The 14,511-nt window shown below is 41.6% G+C and overlaps 1 protein-coding gene across 1 annotated transcript in view; it reads right to left on the bottom strand.

Moving 5' to 3' along the window:
- LOC5506452 (mediator of RNA polymerase II transcription subunit 23) overlaps positions 1-14,511 on the bottom strand; it is an 85,945-nt gene that overhangs the window by 22,803 nt on the left and 48,631 nt on the right. The window contains exon 28 of the mRNA XM_048727198.1: positions 1,340-1,399. Coding sequence (XP_048583155.1) covers positions 1,340-1,399 — 60 coding nt within the window. The remainder of the gene's footprint in view (positions 1-1,339; positions 1,400-14,511) is intronic.

Raw genomic sequence — 14,511 nt, 5'->3', positions numbered from 1 at the left:
ACAGGCTATCATGGTAGCAATAACAAGGACAAGGCGAGAAAGCTGTACTACCATGTGGTGCATGTGTCCCCTCCCCTCTCCCCCTGGGTACATACCGTATGGTACGCCAAGTGTCCCCTCCCCTCTCCCCATGGGTACATACCGTATGGTATGCGATGTGTCCCCCCCCTTCTCCCCCTTTGGTACATAGCGTATGGTACGCCAAGTGTCCCCTCTCCCCTTGGTACATACCGTATGGTACGCCAAGTGTCCCCTCCCCTCTCCCCCTGGGTACAGACCATATGGTACGCCAAGTGTCCCCTCCCCTCTCCCCCTGGGTACATAACGTATGGTACGCGATGTGTCCCCTCCCCTCTCCCCCTGGGTACATACCGTATGGTACGCCAATTGTCCCCTCTCCCCTTGGTAGATACCGTATGGTACGCCAAGTGTCCCCTCCCCTCTCCCCCTGGGTACATACCGTATGGTACGCCAAGTGTCCCCTCCCCTCTTCCCCTGGATACATACCGTATGGTACGCCAAGTGTCCCCTCCCCTCTCCCCTGGGTACATACCGTATGGTACGCCAATTGTCCCCTCTCCCCTTGGTACATACCGTATGGTACGCCAAGTGTCCCCTCCCCTCTCCCCCTGGGTACATAACGTATGGTACGCCAAGTGTCCCCTCCCCTCTCCCCCTGGGTACATACCCTATGGTACGCCAAGTGTCCCCTCCCCTCTCCCCCTGGGTACATACCGTATGGTACGCCAAGTGTCCCCTCCCCTCTCCCCCTGGGTACATACCGTATGGTACGCCAAGTGTCCCCTCCCCTGTCCCCTTGGGTACATACTGTATGGTACGCCAAGTGTCCCCTCCCCTCTCCCCCTGGGTACATACCGTATGGTACGCCAAGTGTCCCCTCCCCTCTCCCCCTGGGTACATACCGTATGGTACGCCAAGTGTCCCCTCCCCTCTTCCCCTGGATACATACCGTATGGTACGCCAAGTGTCCCCTCCCCTCTCCCCTGGGTACATACCGTATGGTACGCCAATTGTCCCCTCTCCCCTTGGTACATACCGTATGGTACGCCAAGTGTCCCCTCCCCTCTCCCCCTGGGTACATAACGTATGGTACGCCAAGTGTCCCCTCCCCTCTCCCCCTGGGTACATACCCTATGGTACGCCAAGTGTCCCCTCCCCTCTCCCCCTGGGTACATACCGTATGGTACGCCAAGTGTCCCCTCCCCTCTCCCCCTGGGTACATACCGTATGGTACGCCAAGTGTCCCCTCCCCTGTCCCCTTGGGTACATACTGTATGGTACGCCAAGTGTCCCCTCCCCTCTCCCCCTGGGTACATACCGTATGGTACGCCATGTGTCGCTGGTGCCAGTCCGTCTGGGTCCAATGCTGCGGGGAGTTCTACGATACAAAAATGTTTCTTAGCTGGCGGCTTTCATTAAGCAATCGAGAGCAATCCTATATACAAACCTATCATCCAAATATATGTAGGCAGATCATTCAAATTATTATTCACTGTAGTAAGTACTCGTTTTCTGATTGGCTAAAGTCTACAGACAATTCTAACAGCCTGCAAGTGCCCGCGCTATTTTCAGCGGAAACAGTTGTCTGTGTTATTGTATCGCGCTCGCAATCGATTCAGCGGTCATCTGTTTGAAATCACAAATGCCAGAGCGCGGTAAATTTTTTGTTTTGTTTCGAAATTGCTTGCTTTGCTACGTTTTTTTCGGAAGACATCAAGAATATTGTACAAAACAAAGACTCAAATAACACTAAAAGTGCAACAAAAGCGGGGAGACAAGTTTTTACAAGGTACCTAAAAGAGGATACGTTTCTAGAACCAGAAGAACCGTCAGAGTTGGCGAAATGCCTGAAAAAGTTCTATGTAGAGCACAGGTTCCCCAAGCTAATGTTGTATTTTACGTGTTTCATTCATAGTTCTTGTAAATATATGGTGCGTTACAATATAATAAAACTAGTGGTACCCATGAAATATTCACGAAAAGCAATTCTTTGTTGTACAAAACTTTTTAAACGCGAAAACGCGCTATAAAAGGAGCGTGTCCAGGGCAGCGACACCTTCATTTGTCGCTCAGCCGTCGATATGTCAAGGCGTTTCGGATTTTCCTATAGAAATCGAATATTTAGTTCCATATGAACTAGCAAAGGTAGAAAGAAACATTACGTTGAGAAAGATGAGGAAGTTATTTGGGTTTTAAAGTAAGCATTCAGAGTTTTATTATGAAATTTTGTGTCTATCGCTCTGCCTAACGGTTAGTCCGCCATGTTGGTTTTGATTTCAAACTTTTCGAGGTGTGAAAAGGCGCCTCCCTATCCCTTTTATAGCGCGGTTTCGCGTTTAGGGTATATTTCAATCCTTCAATGTATTGGGTGCTTTAGAGGAATAGTATGCGTCGTCGCAAACATTAATTAAACAAATGACTCCCTTGAGACCCAATATATTTATCTTATATTTAATTTACCTTATAAAAATGTGAAGGCGCTTTAGTAGTTTAGGACTTGGCGGTTCCAACGCATTTTGGTAAAATGCGCTAGAACCAAGCCAAGTCTACACTACTCACCCACCGAACGGAATCCATGTAATGGTGGCAATGTATGAAGAAGTTTGTGTCAACTATGTGATGAATAAATTAGCATAAATCAACATAAATTAGAGACTGCTATATGATGATTTAATAAGCATAAATTAGTGACTACTATATGGCGAATAGATTACCATAAATTATTGTCTACTATAGAATAGTATGTCAAAGTGCGTTTCGACAGCGTGTTTTGACCCCCCTGTAATCCCCGATTTGTCTTGGCTTGGATTACATGTGTTATGTGTTATCATTTTATGATACCATCCTATGGTTACGGCTGTTGCGATGCCTTAGAAACATGAACTAGATTGTGCTTGTGGAACTTGTATATAGACCAAAACAGATGTGCCGTGACGTAACGGCACAGATATGCCGTGACGTCATATAGGAATGTAGTCTCTTGTGGAACTTATATGTAGACCGACACAGATGTGCCGCGACGTAACGGCACAGATGGGCCGTGACGTCATATAGGAATGTAGTCGCTTGTGGAACAGACAGGTGTGCCGTGACGTCATATGGGAATGTTGTATCTTGTGGAACTTGTATGTAGACCAACACAGATGTGCCGTGACGTCACGGCACACCTGTGCCGTTAGGTCATATGGGAATGGAGTCTCTTGTGGAACTTGTATGTAGACCAACACAGATGTGCCGTGACGTAACGGCACAGGTGTGCCGTGACGTCATATGGGAATGGAGTCTCTTGTGGAACTTGTATGTAGACCAACACAGATGTGCCGTGACGTAACGGCACGGCCATGCCGTCATATGAGGATGTAATCTCTTGTGTTAGTATATAGAATAGGTGGTGATAGAGGGATCCATATGACATTAGAGGAAGGGGGATATTGCGATTGTCCATTTTGTGATCTAAGGATAGCGGAGTACGTGACTAAGGGATGGGCAGGATAGGGTAAAATGACAATGGAGCAAATATATGTAATAATTGTGGTGTTCACCATGGGTACGACTATGCCGTCGAGTATGTTGATTTTTACGATAATATGTACAGGATACCTAGGAAGTCAGTGTACCATCGGAAGTACCATTTAGAAAATTTGTTGTTCGATTTTGACTTAGAAGGGAATACGAAGGGATTCGAGCAAGTTGAGACGGCTATGAATAAATTAGTTACTAGAAAACGATATATTCAGGTAAAGTTCATTCTCTACAAATTGTTTCAATTGAAAGATGGAAATACATTCATGGTAGTGAGTTTATAACTAAACGCGTGAAGACGAAGTGCCCACTATCTTTCTCTGGAGACATGAATAGGCTTCCCATATGGGGTCTTATCATATTAAAACCTTATGCTAAAATTTTGTTTAGTTTGTCTCTCATTTCTACCATAACTTGTTCCCGGTATTTTTCAGCCTCTTTGATAATGAGATTGAATTCGTCCGAGGATATTTGGTTGTCGCTCAGTGCTTTACTAATGAGATCATCGATTGAACTCAACTTAGATTTAGCTAGCATCACAATGTCTGCGTGTTTCTGTACATTTTTTTGATAGTCCCTTAGAAACTGATGCCGTCACTGTTGAGACAATAGCGCTAGCACCTGACAGAGCTCCTAAAGGTACAGCCACAGGGATACCAACCCGGTCAGCCCTGTCCCCAATGCCCCAGCTGATAGGGCTACTGAGAGAGAACCTGACCCGATAGCTATTTTGTTTATAATCGACCGAGACTTCGCGTACTTCTTCCTAACTCTTTGGTGGTGTTCGAGGTTTGCGTTAATAGAGTTCTTAATAGAGCAGATTTGTTGTAGTTTAAAATTTTTACCATTATCTTCTTCGGTTGGGATGGTCGGGTAAATTTGGCCACCTCTCTCGTGTGGTTTTGCTTCGTACATATTGTCCATTACATTATACAGTTAGATAATTTTGATGTTCGTTTCCTGTTTTGTTCTGTTGTACATGTACTCAACATCGCCGGATAGCTCCTCGCACATTACATTACTAATGAAAAGCGATGGGTCAGCGCCCGTCTCGGTGTTGATGTGGAGAATGTTGGGGTTTGACCCCCATACGTACAACTGGTATGTCACAGATGAAAGTGTCTGAGGCTTGTCAAATACTACACCAGTGCTTGTGTGTAGGTGGTGTTTCGGCATGATCACACCCCAAAAGGCACCCACTTTGTTACTAGACGCTAGAATGTCCTGCCCAATAAATGCTTCAGCGCCCCCCCCCCCCCCCACGCTTCGCTTCCAAGCGAAGTAGAACCTCTGGTCAATAGGCACACCACCGATCTCCGTGCAGTATAGGACTAAATTCGCAGTTAACTATGCAGTTTAACTATGTTTTGGCTATTCTTCAACCCTAGACTGATGCTAAAACCAGTTACCTCCCTCCAACCCCCATTGCAAAACACTCTTAGGGGTTTGTGTATGTGTTTTGCTCTGTATGAAGCTATACGGGCACTATTTCCTATATCGTCAGCGACTGTATCACTCACTTGATAGTTCGCCGCTGTTTCGCCATAGATTCCGAAGGCATACACCTGGATTTTTTGGGTGCTTGGTGAGTTATGTGAGACGGTGAAAGTGATAGTACCTATGAAGTTGCCTGTGTCGATTACAGCCTAAGTGAATCGGTAGCCTGGCTTCCCATCTATGGCGCCTCTCTTAATGCTATCCCCACGGAAGCCCCACCCAGCCATTTGGATGTTGATGGTTCCCATCGCAAGCATCACATTTGGGTCTATGCAGTAGCACTCAATTCGAATGGTGTAGCCTCTAGATGCTGTCAGTCCCATAGTGTTATCGATAGGTAGAGAGATGGCTATTGTTTCTTGTGCCCCATTTGGGATATCGTCTACTAGGTAGAAGCCCTGGTGTTTAGGGTACAGCCCTTTTGATATATAGGTTCCTCTAATTATTTTCAGGTTACTTGATGTTGAGCTCCAAAGGCTTTGGTTGTTTAGAAACCATAATGCGTTGTGTGTGATATATGACCTTTGTCCACGTTTGAGTGCGTCGATTTGTTGGGGTGATAGATTATCGTTTGTTAGTGGATCGCCCTTATCACCCTTTAGTCCCTGTAGACTAGCGCGGTAACTGGACACCTCGGTCACTCTGACTTCGGCACTGCCAACTGTGTTTTCTACAAGTTAAAGCTCGAAGGCTATTCTCTTGGTCGGGCTGTAGATTATTATGTATATAGTCTTGTACGACACCCCATTGAAAGAGTGTCTATAGTCGTGCGATCCCCCAGAGCGATCCTTAAGCTGTGTGTCGACGAAGAAAAGCGTCCCAAAGGTCGGATCGGTTGGGTTGTAAGTCATTAGCTCCACATTCCCCACGCCTGTATTTAGCGCCTTCATGCTGGTCTTAGCGCTTTGAAACCTCAGCCAACTGTCGTCGCCCCTGTCTCCCCTCACACCTGACGGCCCTCGCTCACCCTTAGGCCCCTGCAAGCCTTGTTTAAAAGTGAACTCCTCAATAATTCATAGTTTAATTGTCACGTTTGATAGCGTCTGTGTGAAGTTGTAGCCGGTATCAATCGGTTCGAATTTGCCGATTTTTGTAGCGAATGGTGTGTTTTTGACGTTTGGGAACTGTACTATCGTGAACGACCCATTATTGTCGGTGCTTAGTTGGACATACACCACAATCCATTCAGTTGACCGCTTGATATGGTAGTGTCATAGTCGGTTGACTCTACCTTTTGGTCTGTCAGTGGGATCCCAACCTCGCCGAATTTAAGCCCTTGCACCTTAATCAGTCTATTGTCTTGGCTTAGGTTGTTCTCTCTAATCTCTAGGGTTGTGGTGGATGTGACCTCCAGTTTGATCTTGTAACTAGGATTTTGTGCCTGCTCGACGTCGCTATAGAACTCTAGTGTTTGACCGACTGATTTGATCGTTGCCGTCCGGGTTGCATATCGCGTCTCTGATACTGAGTTAATCGACTTAACCCATTTGAAAGTGAAGATAACAAGATCACATTTTGTCATGCAAAAGCCTATATTGATGACACCACTCACACTCCAAACATCTGTATCAACCTGACCGACGACGATGGGTTTATTACTTCCTACCAGGCGCACCTGGCGGCCCTCGCTCGCCCCGAGGGCCTTGGACACCAAGATTCAAATCTTGTGCATTGAATATTTCCATTATAGTAATACGTTATACTAAACTTTGCCGTAGAAGTTTCTGACTATCTTCTTCTTAGTCTTATCCACGTATGGGAACGAGTAAGGCTCTCTTGTGGCCTCGTCGTATTGGGCTTTACTTACACCCAGCTCTCTCGTTATCAGACTGCGCTCCTTCGCGCTGGGGAACTCGTAGACGCAGAAATGGCTGCAGTTTAACCTGACGTCCTTTGGTATCTTTGATAGGATTGGGAAAGGTATATCACGCTGCAAGTTTTATGTCGTCCTCTGATAAAGTAGTCGATGATGGGTCTTTGGTTTTCTCACACACGAAGTCATCGAAAATGATTATTTTTTGTGCCTTATCGTCTAGCTCCCCCACAGGGATGATGTCATCACTGCTGCACTCTATGACATCGTTCCCAGTATGGTCGCTGATTTCGCTAAATGTGTGGATAAGGTCTATTAAGGTATAAGGTATTCCGACTGCTCTAGGTTCTTGGCGTACAGGTAGATCTTGTCGAAGTGGATGAGGGGTGTCACTAGCATATGGATGAGGCAGTTTGTCTTCCCCGACCCTAAAGGGCCTGATATCAAAAGTCGGAAGTTATCGCTAGGCACGAATTTGTAAAGCTGTTTGTATTTTTTGTTCGCTCCAGTGTTAGAGTCGTAATTGGGGATGTTTATTCGTATACAAGTATCGTAGATAATTTGAGATAACTCGAGATAAGTTCAGGTAAATTTGTATAACAAATATGTATATGGACATTGCCAATGCGAAGAAGCATATTATCCCAAAGATTGAAGCTGGGAAGATGGTTAAGGTCGTCCGTGAGGTCATTAAGGAAACAGGACGTCAAGCAGGATGAGTGCGAGGGCCAAAAGGAGGCATTCAAGCCCTTGGTTGAGATGTTGGATAAGGAGATAGAGGAGATAAGCGATCTTAGAGAGACTCTATTAATAGACCAATAGTGTATCCAGAGAGGCCGGCTATCACCGATGGGAGCGAGGCTGCCCCTAAAAAGGCATATGTAGATTTGGACAATGGCTTCACCGACGATGATAAGAAGATTCTAAGTGACGCTGGGCTTCCTTTACCAAGTGTAGTGTGGGATAAACAGATGCGTGATGATACAACAATTAGGGAGATGTTGGATAAAAGCGGTGAAATAAATAAGATGCTAGGGTCGAAGAAGGGAAATCTCTCTAAAAGTAAGAAGTCTAAGGAGAAACATGCTGATGTGATAAGTGACTTCGCTAGAAAAATTGATACCATACCATAGGTTAGGGATTTTGGGGGAGGGGGAGAAGATGACTAAGTCAGGGAAAGGATTATATAACCAACCAAAACGGAATGCGTATAAGATATCACAAAATTGACGATACGGGACTTTAAAGATAGTCGTGCCGGAGCTTATGGGTCACCTCAGACTGGTGGCTCATAAGGACGGCCAGAAGGTGTATGACAAGAGAGTCGACTTCGATACGATAGATATACTCACAAAGCGTTTAAATAGTAGTAAGAAGTACAGCGACCTCTCTATGTTATTGCAAAGGCAAACCGCAGATTATACGCCCTTGAAAGCTTAAACGTTCTGGTGTAGCAGACAGTGAAATAATTCAAGTTTATTGTTGTCTAATTAGACCTATCATGGAGTTACACCATGTCCTTTGAAAGTGGGATAAAGAATGGCAGAGACCCACTAGCACAACTGCGAAGCACGGCTAAGGCCACCCACTACCATATTGCAAATACACTAGAATCTATGGACGCCGAAACTCTAGTAGAGGGTGTGAAACACCCCGGATTCATAAGCGGTAGAACTAAATATACAGACCCTAACGGCAACGTCATCGACGACAAATCAAACACCTTCAACGAACCCTATGCGGCTTAAGCAAGAGCGCTATGGCGAAGATAAAGTCAGCCTTCAGAATGACTCCACATCACCACGGCGACGGCAGTAAAAGCGAAAGTGAAGACGAAAGCAAAAGCGAAAGCGAAGACGAAAGCAAAAGCGAAAGCGAAGACGAAAGCGGAAAAGTAGAGGAGCGCGCCCCCCACAAAGACGACAAAGCGTCAAGCCGTCGAGCTAATGGACGACGACGATCCCAGACCAGAGACCCAACACCTATGGAAGAAATCCACCTTTAGGAAAAAACTTGCACGAGCGCTACTAGTCCGACTCTCAACAAAAAACATATAGTACCTACACATGATGCCATGGCGCGGTAACCATTATATAGTACCTACACATGATGCCATGGCGCGGTAACCATTATATAGTACCAACACATGATGCCATGGCGCGGTAACCATTATATAGTACCAACACATGATGCCATGGCGCGGTAACCATTACATAGTACCAACATATGATGCCATGGCGCGGTAACCATTATATAGTGCCAACACATGATGCCATGGCGCGGTAACCATTATATAGTACCAACACATGATGCCATGGCGCGGTAACCATTATATAGTACCAACACATGATGCCATGGCGCGGTAACCATTATATAGTACCAACACATGATGCCATGGCGCGGTAACCATTATATAGTACCAACACATGATGCCATGGCGCGGTAACCATTATATAGTACCAACACATGATGCCATGGCGCGGTAACCATTACATAGTACCAACATATGATGCCATGGCGCGGTAACCATTTTATAGTACCAACACATGATGCCATGGCGCGGTAACCATTACATAGTACCAACATATGATGCCATGGCGCGGTATCCATTATATAGTACCAACACATGATGCCATGGCGCGGTAACCATTACATAGTACCAACATATGATGCCATGGCGCGGTAACCATTTTATAGTACCAACACATGATGACATGGCGGGGTGACCAAGACTTTCACACCCTGCGAGGCGAAATGGCCTCACCTCCTACGTGGTCGTCGGCACGCGACTCCGGTACTTGGAGGCGAGTCTTCGCCTCTTAGGTTGTGAAAGTGCGGCTACCACCAACACATTGAAAATGTATTGTTTCCACTATTCTATTTATATACTGTTACCACATTATGGAATTCACTAATTTATTCAGAAATATAAAAACAACATATACTGTTACCATATTATGGAATCCACTAATTTATTCAGAAATATGAAAACAACATATACTGTTACCATATTATGGAATCCACTAATTTATTCAGAAATATTAAAACAACATATACTGTTACCATATTATGAAATCCACTAATTTATTCAGAAATATGAAAACAACATATACTGTTACCATATTATGGAATCCACTAATTTATTCAGAAATATGAAAACAACATATACTGTTACCATATTATGGAATCCACTAATTTATTCAGAAATATGAAAACAACATATAATGTTACCATATTATGGAATCCACTAATTTATTCAGAAATATGAAAACAACATATACTGTTATCATATTATGGAATCCACTAATTTATTCAGAAATATGAAAACAACATATACTGTTACCATATTATGGAATCCACTAATTTATTCAGAAATATGAAAACAACATATACTGTTAAGATATTATGGAATCCACTAATTTATTCAAAAATATGAAAACAACATATACTGTTACCATATTATGGAATCCACTAATTTATTCAGAAATATGAAAACAACATATACTGTTACCATATTATGGAATCCACTAATTTATTCAGACATATACTGTTACCATATTATGGAATCCACTAATTTATTCAGAAATATGAAAACAACATATGCTGTTACCATATTATGGAATCCACTAATTTATTCAAAAATATGAAAACAACATATACTGTTACCATATTATGGAATCCACTAATTTATTCAGAAATATGAAAACAACATATACTGTTACCATATTATGGAATTCACTAATTTTTTTCAGAAATATGAAAACAACATATACTGTTACCATATTATGGAATCCACTAATTTATTCAGAAATATGAAAACAACATATACTGTTACCATATTATGGAATCCACTAATTTATTCAGAAATATGAAAACAACATATACTGTTACCATATTATGGAATCTGTCCGCTGGTGAGTAGTATAGACTTGGCTCGGTTCGAGCGCATTTTACCAAAATGCGTTGGAACTGCCAAGTCCTATACTACTCGCTTTCTATAAAATACCGCCCGTACTTAAGTATTCCACCTTTTCCTATATCCGTGTTGGGAACCCTGTGTAGGATGTTTTTGGCAGGAATGGACAACCAAATTCAAACCATGCCAGTTTGCACGTTCATTGGGTTTTGGATCGTGAATCCTCGCTTCGTTGGCTTTCTTGGGCTTAGTGTGTTATTTGGTGGTCGATTCCATACTCTCAATGAAAATAGATGTGACATAAAAGGTATGTGGGTCTGAAAACTCAAAATGACCGCCAACTATTTGTAATGAAAAAACCTTTTGCTTTTATAAAAAAAATCGAAGAGTATTTACTTCTTATATTGAGATTGATCTTATAAAATAAGAAGTGATGTGTATGGCGATCTGATTAAATAAGCGTTTGTGCACCGTCCTTTAATGGATTGAATTGAATGAGTTTAAAAGTCAAAAGTCTTGCAGTTGTAATAAAAGCTCTTTTCTTCCTTTTTCTTGTTTGCCGTTTTGTTTATGCGCGATGGAGCTAAAAAAATTAACTTTCTTTTCGAGGTAGCAATAATGCCTATCTAAATAATTGTGCTTTCCGCTACAATTAATCTATCTATGCTATGAAACTACGGCAATTATTCGAATTCTTTTTCATTTGATTTTCCGCGCGCTCGAAGGTTTTTTTACACATCTTCCGAAATTGTTTAGAATAAGATTTCTCCTCTACGATGATATTATTAGCGGAGCCAGCGCGGCCGTTGTTCGCGCGTGGAGCTCCATAGGTATAGAAATATGGTATAACTATGCGACTTGGTTTTGTGGTCATTGCGCGGGTACCCTGTGGTGTCACTCGCCAGCCAGCTAGCCAGCCAGCCAGTCAGCCGCGCAACTCCCAGGCCTCACTCGGCCCCGTAATGGCGGCTAAATACAAGCAAGGAGCAAGGGAAAAGTTCTTGTCATGCGTTGATTATTTCTTTTTGCCTAAAATTTTGTGACTTAAGGATAAAGTCAACTAGAGGAGATCAACTAACATTCATTCACGCCAAGATTTATGAAAGGATATGTCTGTTTTTTGCTAGTAAATTTAAGTAAGTAATAGTTCACATTAAAAAGCGAACACAACCACAAGAAAGCGACAAAATGCAAGGTGAGTTTCAGACGACGATTTGTATTGTCTATTGAGGATATGACAGTTATTCGGCTTTTTGTTGTCCTTTTTGTTTGCTTTGAGAATGTTCTATCTTTATTCTTGATTCTGTTGAAATATTTCGTAAAGGCTAACCAATATCGTGTTGCATTTGTCATATACTGGTAAAGAAGACCGTTCTTGTCTTTATATCCTGTGCTCTTAGTCCTAAGAAGATACATATCCTTAGAAGACACAGCAACTTTTTCAACTTACAAGAGAAATTTTCCTTACCGAGGATAAAAAACAAAACAAAATTCAACCCCTATTGCCAATATGTATTGTTATTGTCTGCATCTTACATCTCATGTGTTTATTTTTTATTTCTAATATTTGTGGAAATTAGTCAGATTATAAATGTCTTGATAAAAAGATTGTCTTGAAAGAAATGTCACTCTTTTATGAACCAGGGACTACCTGAGGGCCAAGATGAATGCTAAAGACTGGGAGACATGAGAATTGAAAACCATGTCTTAAAAGATAACAGTAGGGAGTTCTTTTCACTAGTCATTTGATACCCCCACACACATGGTCCCAGGAAAGGGTGGGGGATTAGACTTTAATAAAAGCCTGTTTCCAAGTTAAGAGTCAAAAACAGTCAATACCACCACCCCTCTTGATATATTTTGGTTAAAAAGTAATCTAAAACCCCACATTAACCCCTGACTTCCCCAGGACCATAAGGGAGGGGGCTCAAATGACTAGGGCATTACTATGTGATTCAGCAGCACACACTCAATAGTTTTTTTTACAACAAGATACTTATATTATATAAAACTAAAAACATAATTTTGCTTTTTAAATAATAAATCTGTAACGAAAACAGTTTTCTATTAACCTAAAGATAATGGGAAAGGGGATATTTTAGGTAAGTACTGAATATAATTATCACATTATTGTTATTATATTTTCTTTTCAAACATTTAAAGAAGAGTCATATTTCTTCCTTTTCCTTCTCCCTGTTGACTATTTTTATGCAATTGATGCTTTTTGCTATTTCCCCTCTACACCAAAAATAAATTAATAAACAGATTTGATTTTTAAATTATAAATTTTCATTTAGTACTTCCACTTATATCTTCTTTTTAGGATTTCCTTTCTAAATCTCTTTTCCATTACATTTATTTTAAAGGTTTAGATTTATTTCATTGGAATGGTTGGATCCAGGGTTTCTAAAAACACCAAAATATAATGCATTACTGGATGTATATTTGTAGATAATAATTCCCATGGGGATGGAAAATCACCACTTAAAATGGTACATTAAAACTTCAGTATTGCATCTTATCTAAAATTGTGTCTGACACTATATTCTATCTTTGAAATCCTGTTTCATCCATTACTTGTTCTTCGCAAGGACAAAGCTTGTCAGAATGTAGCTTTACAAATGTACATTAATGGAACTTTTATTAAGGGAAGGGTTTTTTTAGGGCAAGATACTTAAACTTTATAACACTAGCAACAACCTTGTTCTTTTTCGATAATAGAATTCTGTTCACATAGCTTGGATAGAATAGACATGGCCTCTTTAGAGGCCTGTGGTGATGAAAGGGTTGAGATAATGGGAAAGGAGAAATGTCAAGAAATGCTCAATCAAATTATTTTCATTACTGTTATATTTTTTTTCAACAAACCTTTCAAGTTGAGTCAGATCCCTTTATATCTCCTCCCCCGTCGAATATTATTTAGTCAATTGATATTCTTTGCTTCCTCTCTACCCCAAACATAGATCAATGAAAGGGTTTGGTTTGAAATTAGAAGTTAGTATTTTCAATCTGTTTTTTCTTCATTGTATTCATTTTGGAGTAGGCCACCAACAACAAGGCCACCAACAACAAGGCCACTATATGGTAAATGGTGGGTGCACCAATATGTAATGCATGAAAGGAGATATATTTTTGGATTTTAATTCCCAGACATTTTTCTGAATAATATTCGGTCCAATGAAGGAGAGAATCGCCACTAAATCAATACATAAAAATTACAGTATGGCATCTAAACAGTCTAAATATATTATTTCAAATCTTTGGAATGCTGTTACATAAATGACCTATTCTGCACAAGGGCAAAGCTTGTCGGAGTATTGTTTTGATTAAAGAAATATTTATAATGGAACTTCTATGATGGGACATAAGAATTTACCATTAGACTCTTGACAACTTTGACAACCACACCAGGAATTGTGTTTGTTAACTTTGATGTACTGCATAATTTAAATTATTGAATAAGGCCTGGATCCATTTGGTTGGTACAATAAATAAATCTCAGTAAAGAGCAGGATCCTAGATCCCCCAAAAATACCTCAATCAGTCAACACAGAAGGTGTTCAATGCTGACTCCGCTTTTAGGCAGTGCCTAAATCTATATATTATACTTATTACAGTATACTTTTAGAGTGCTTTTCTTGAGAGACACGGAGGTCTGAAGGTCTGAAGGTCCCTGCTGCGGGAAATAAATTATTTTTGTGCTTCTGTTAAATCTTGAAAATGGCGCCTTTGCAAGTGTGAT

This window comes from Nematostella vectensis, chromosome 4 (genome assembly GCF_932526225.1).
Source record: "Nematostella vectensis chromosome 4, jaNemVect1.1, whole genome shotgun sequence".
In the NCBI taxonomy this organism is placed as follows: domain Eukaryota; kingdom Metazoa; phylum Cnidaria; class Anthozoa; order Actiniaria; family Edwardsiidae; genus Nematostella; species Nematostella vectensis.
Note: the sequence above shows the minus strand (reverse complement) of the source record. Positions and strands in the feature narration are given on the sequence as shown.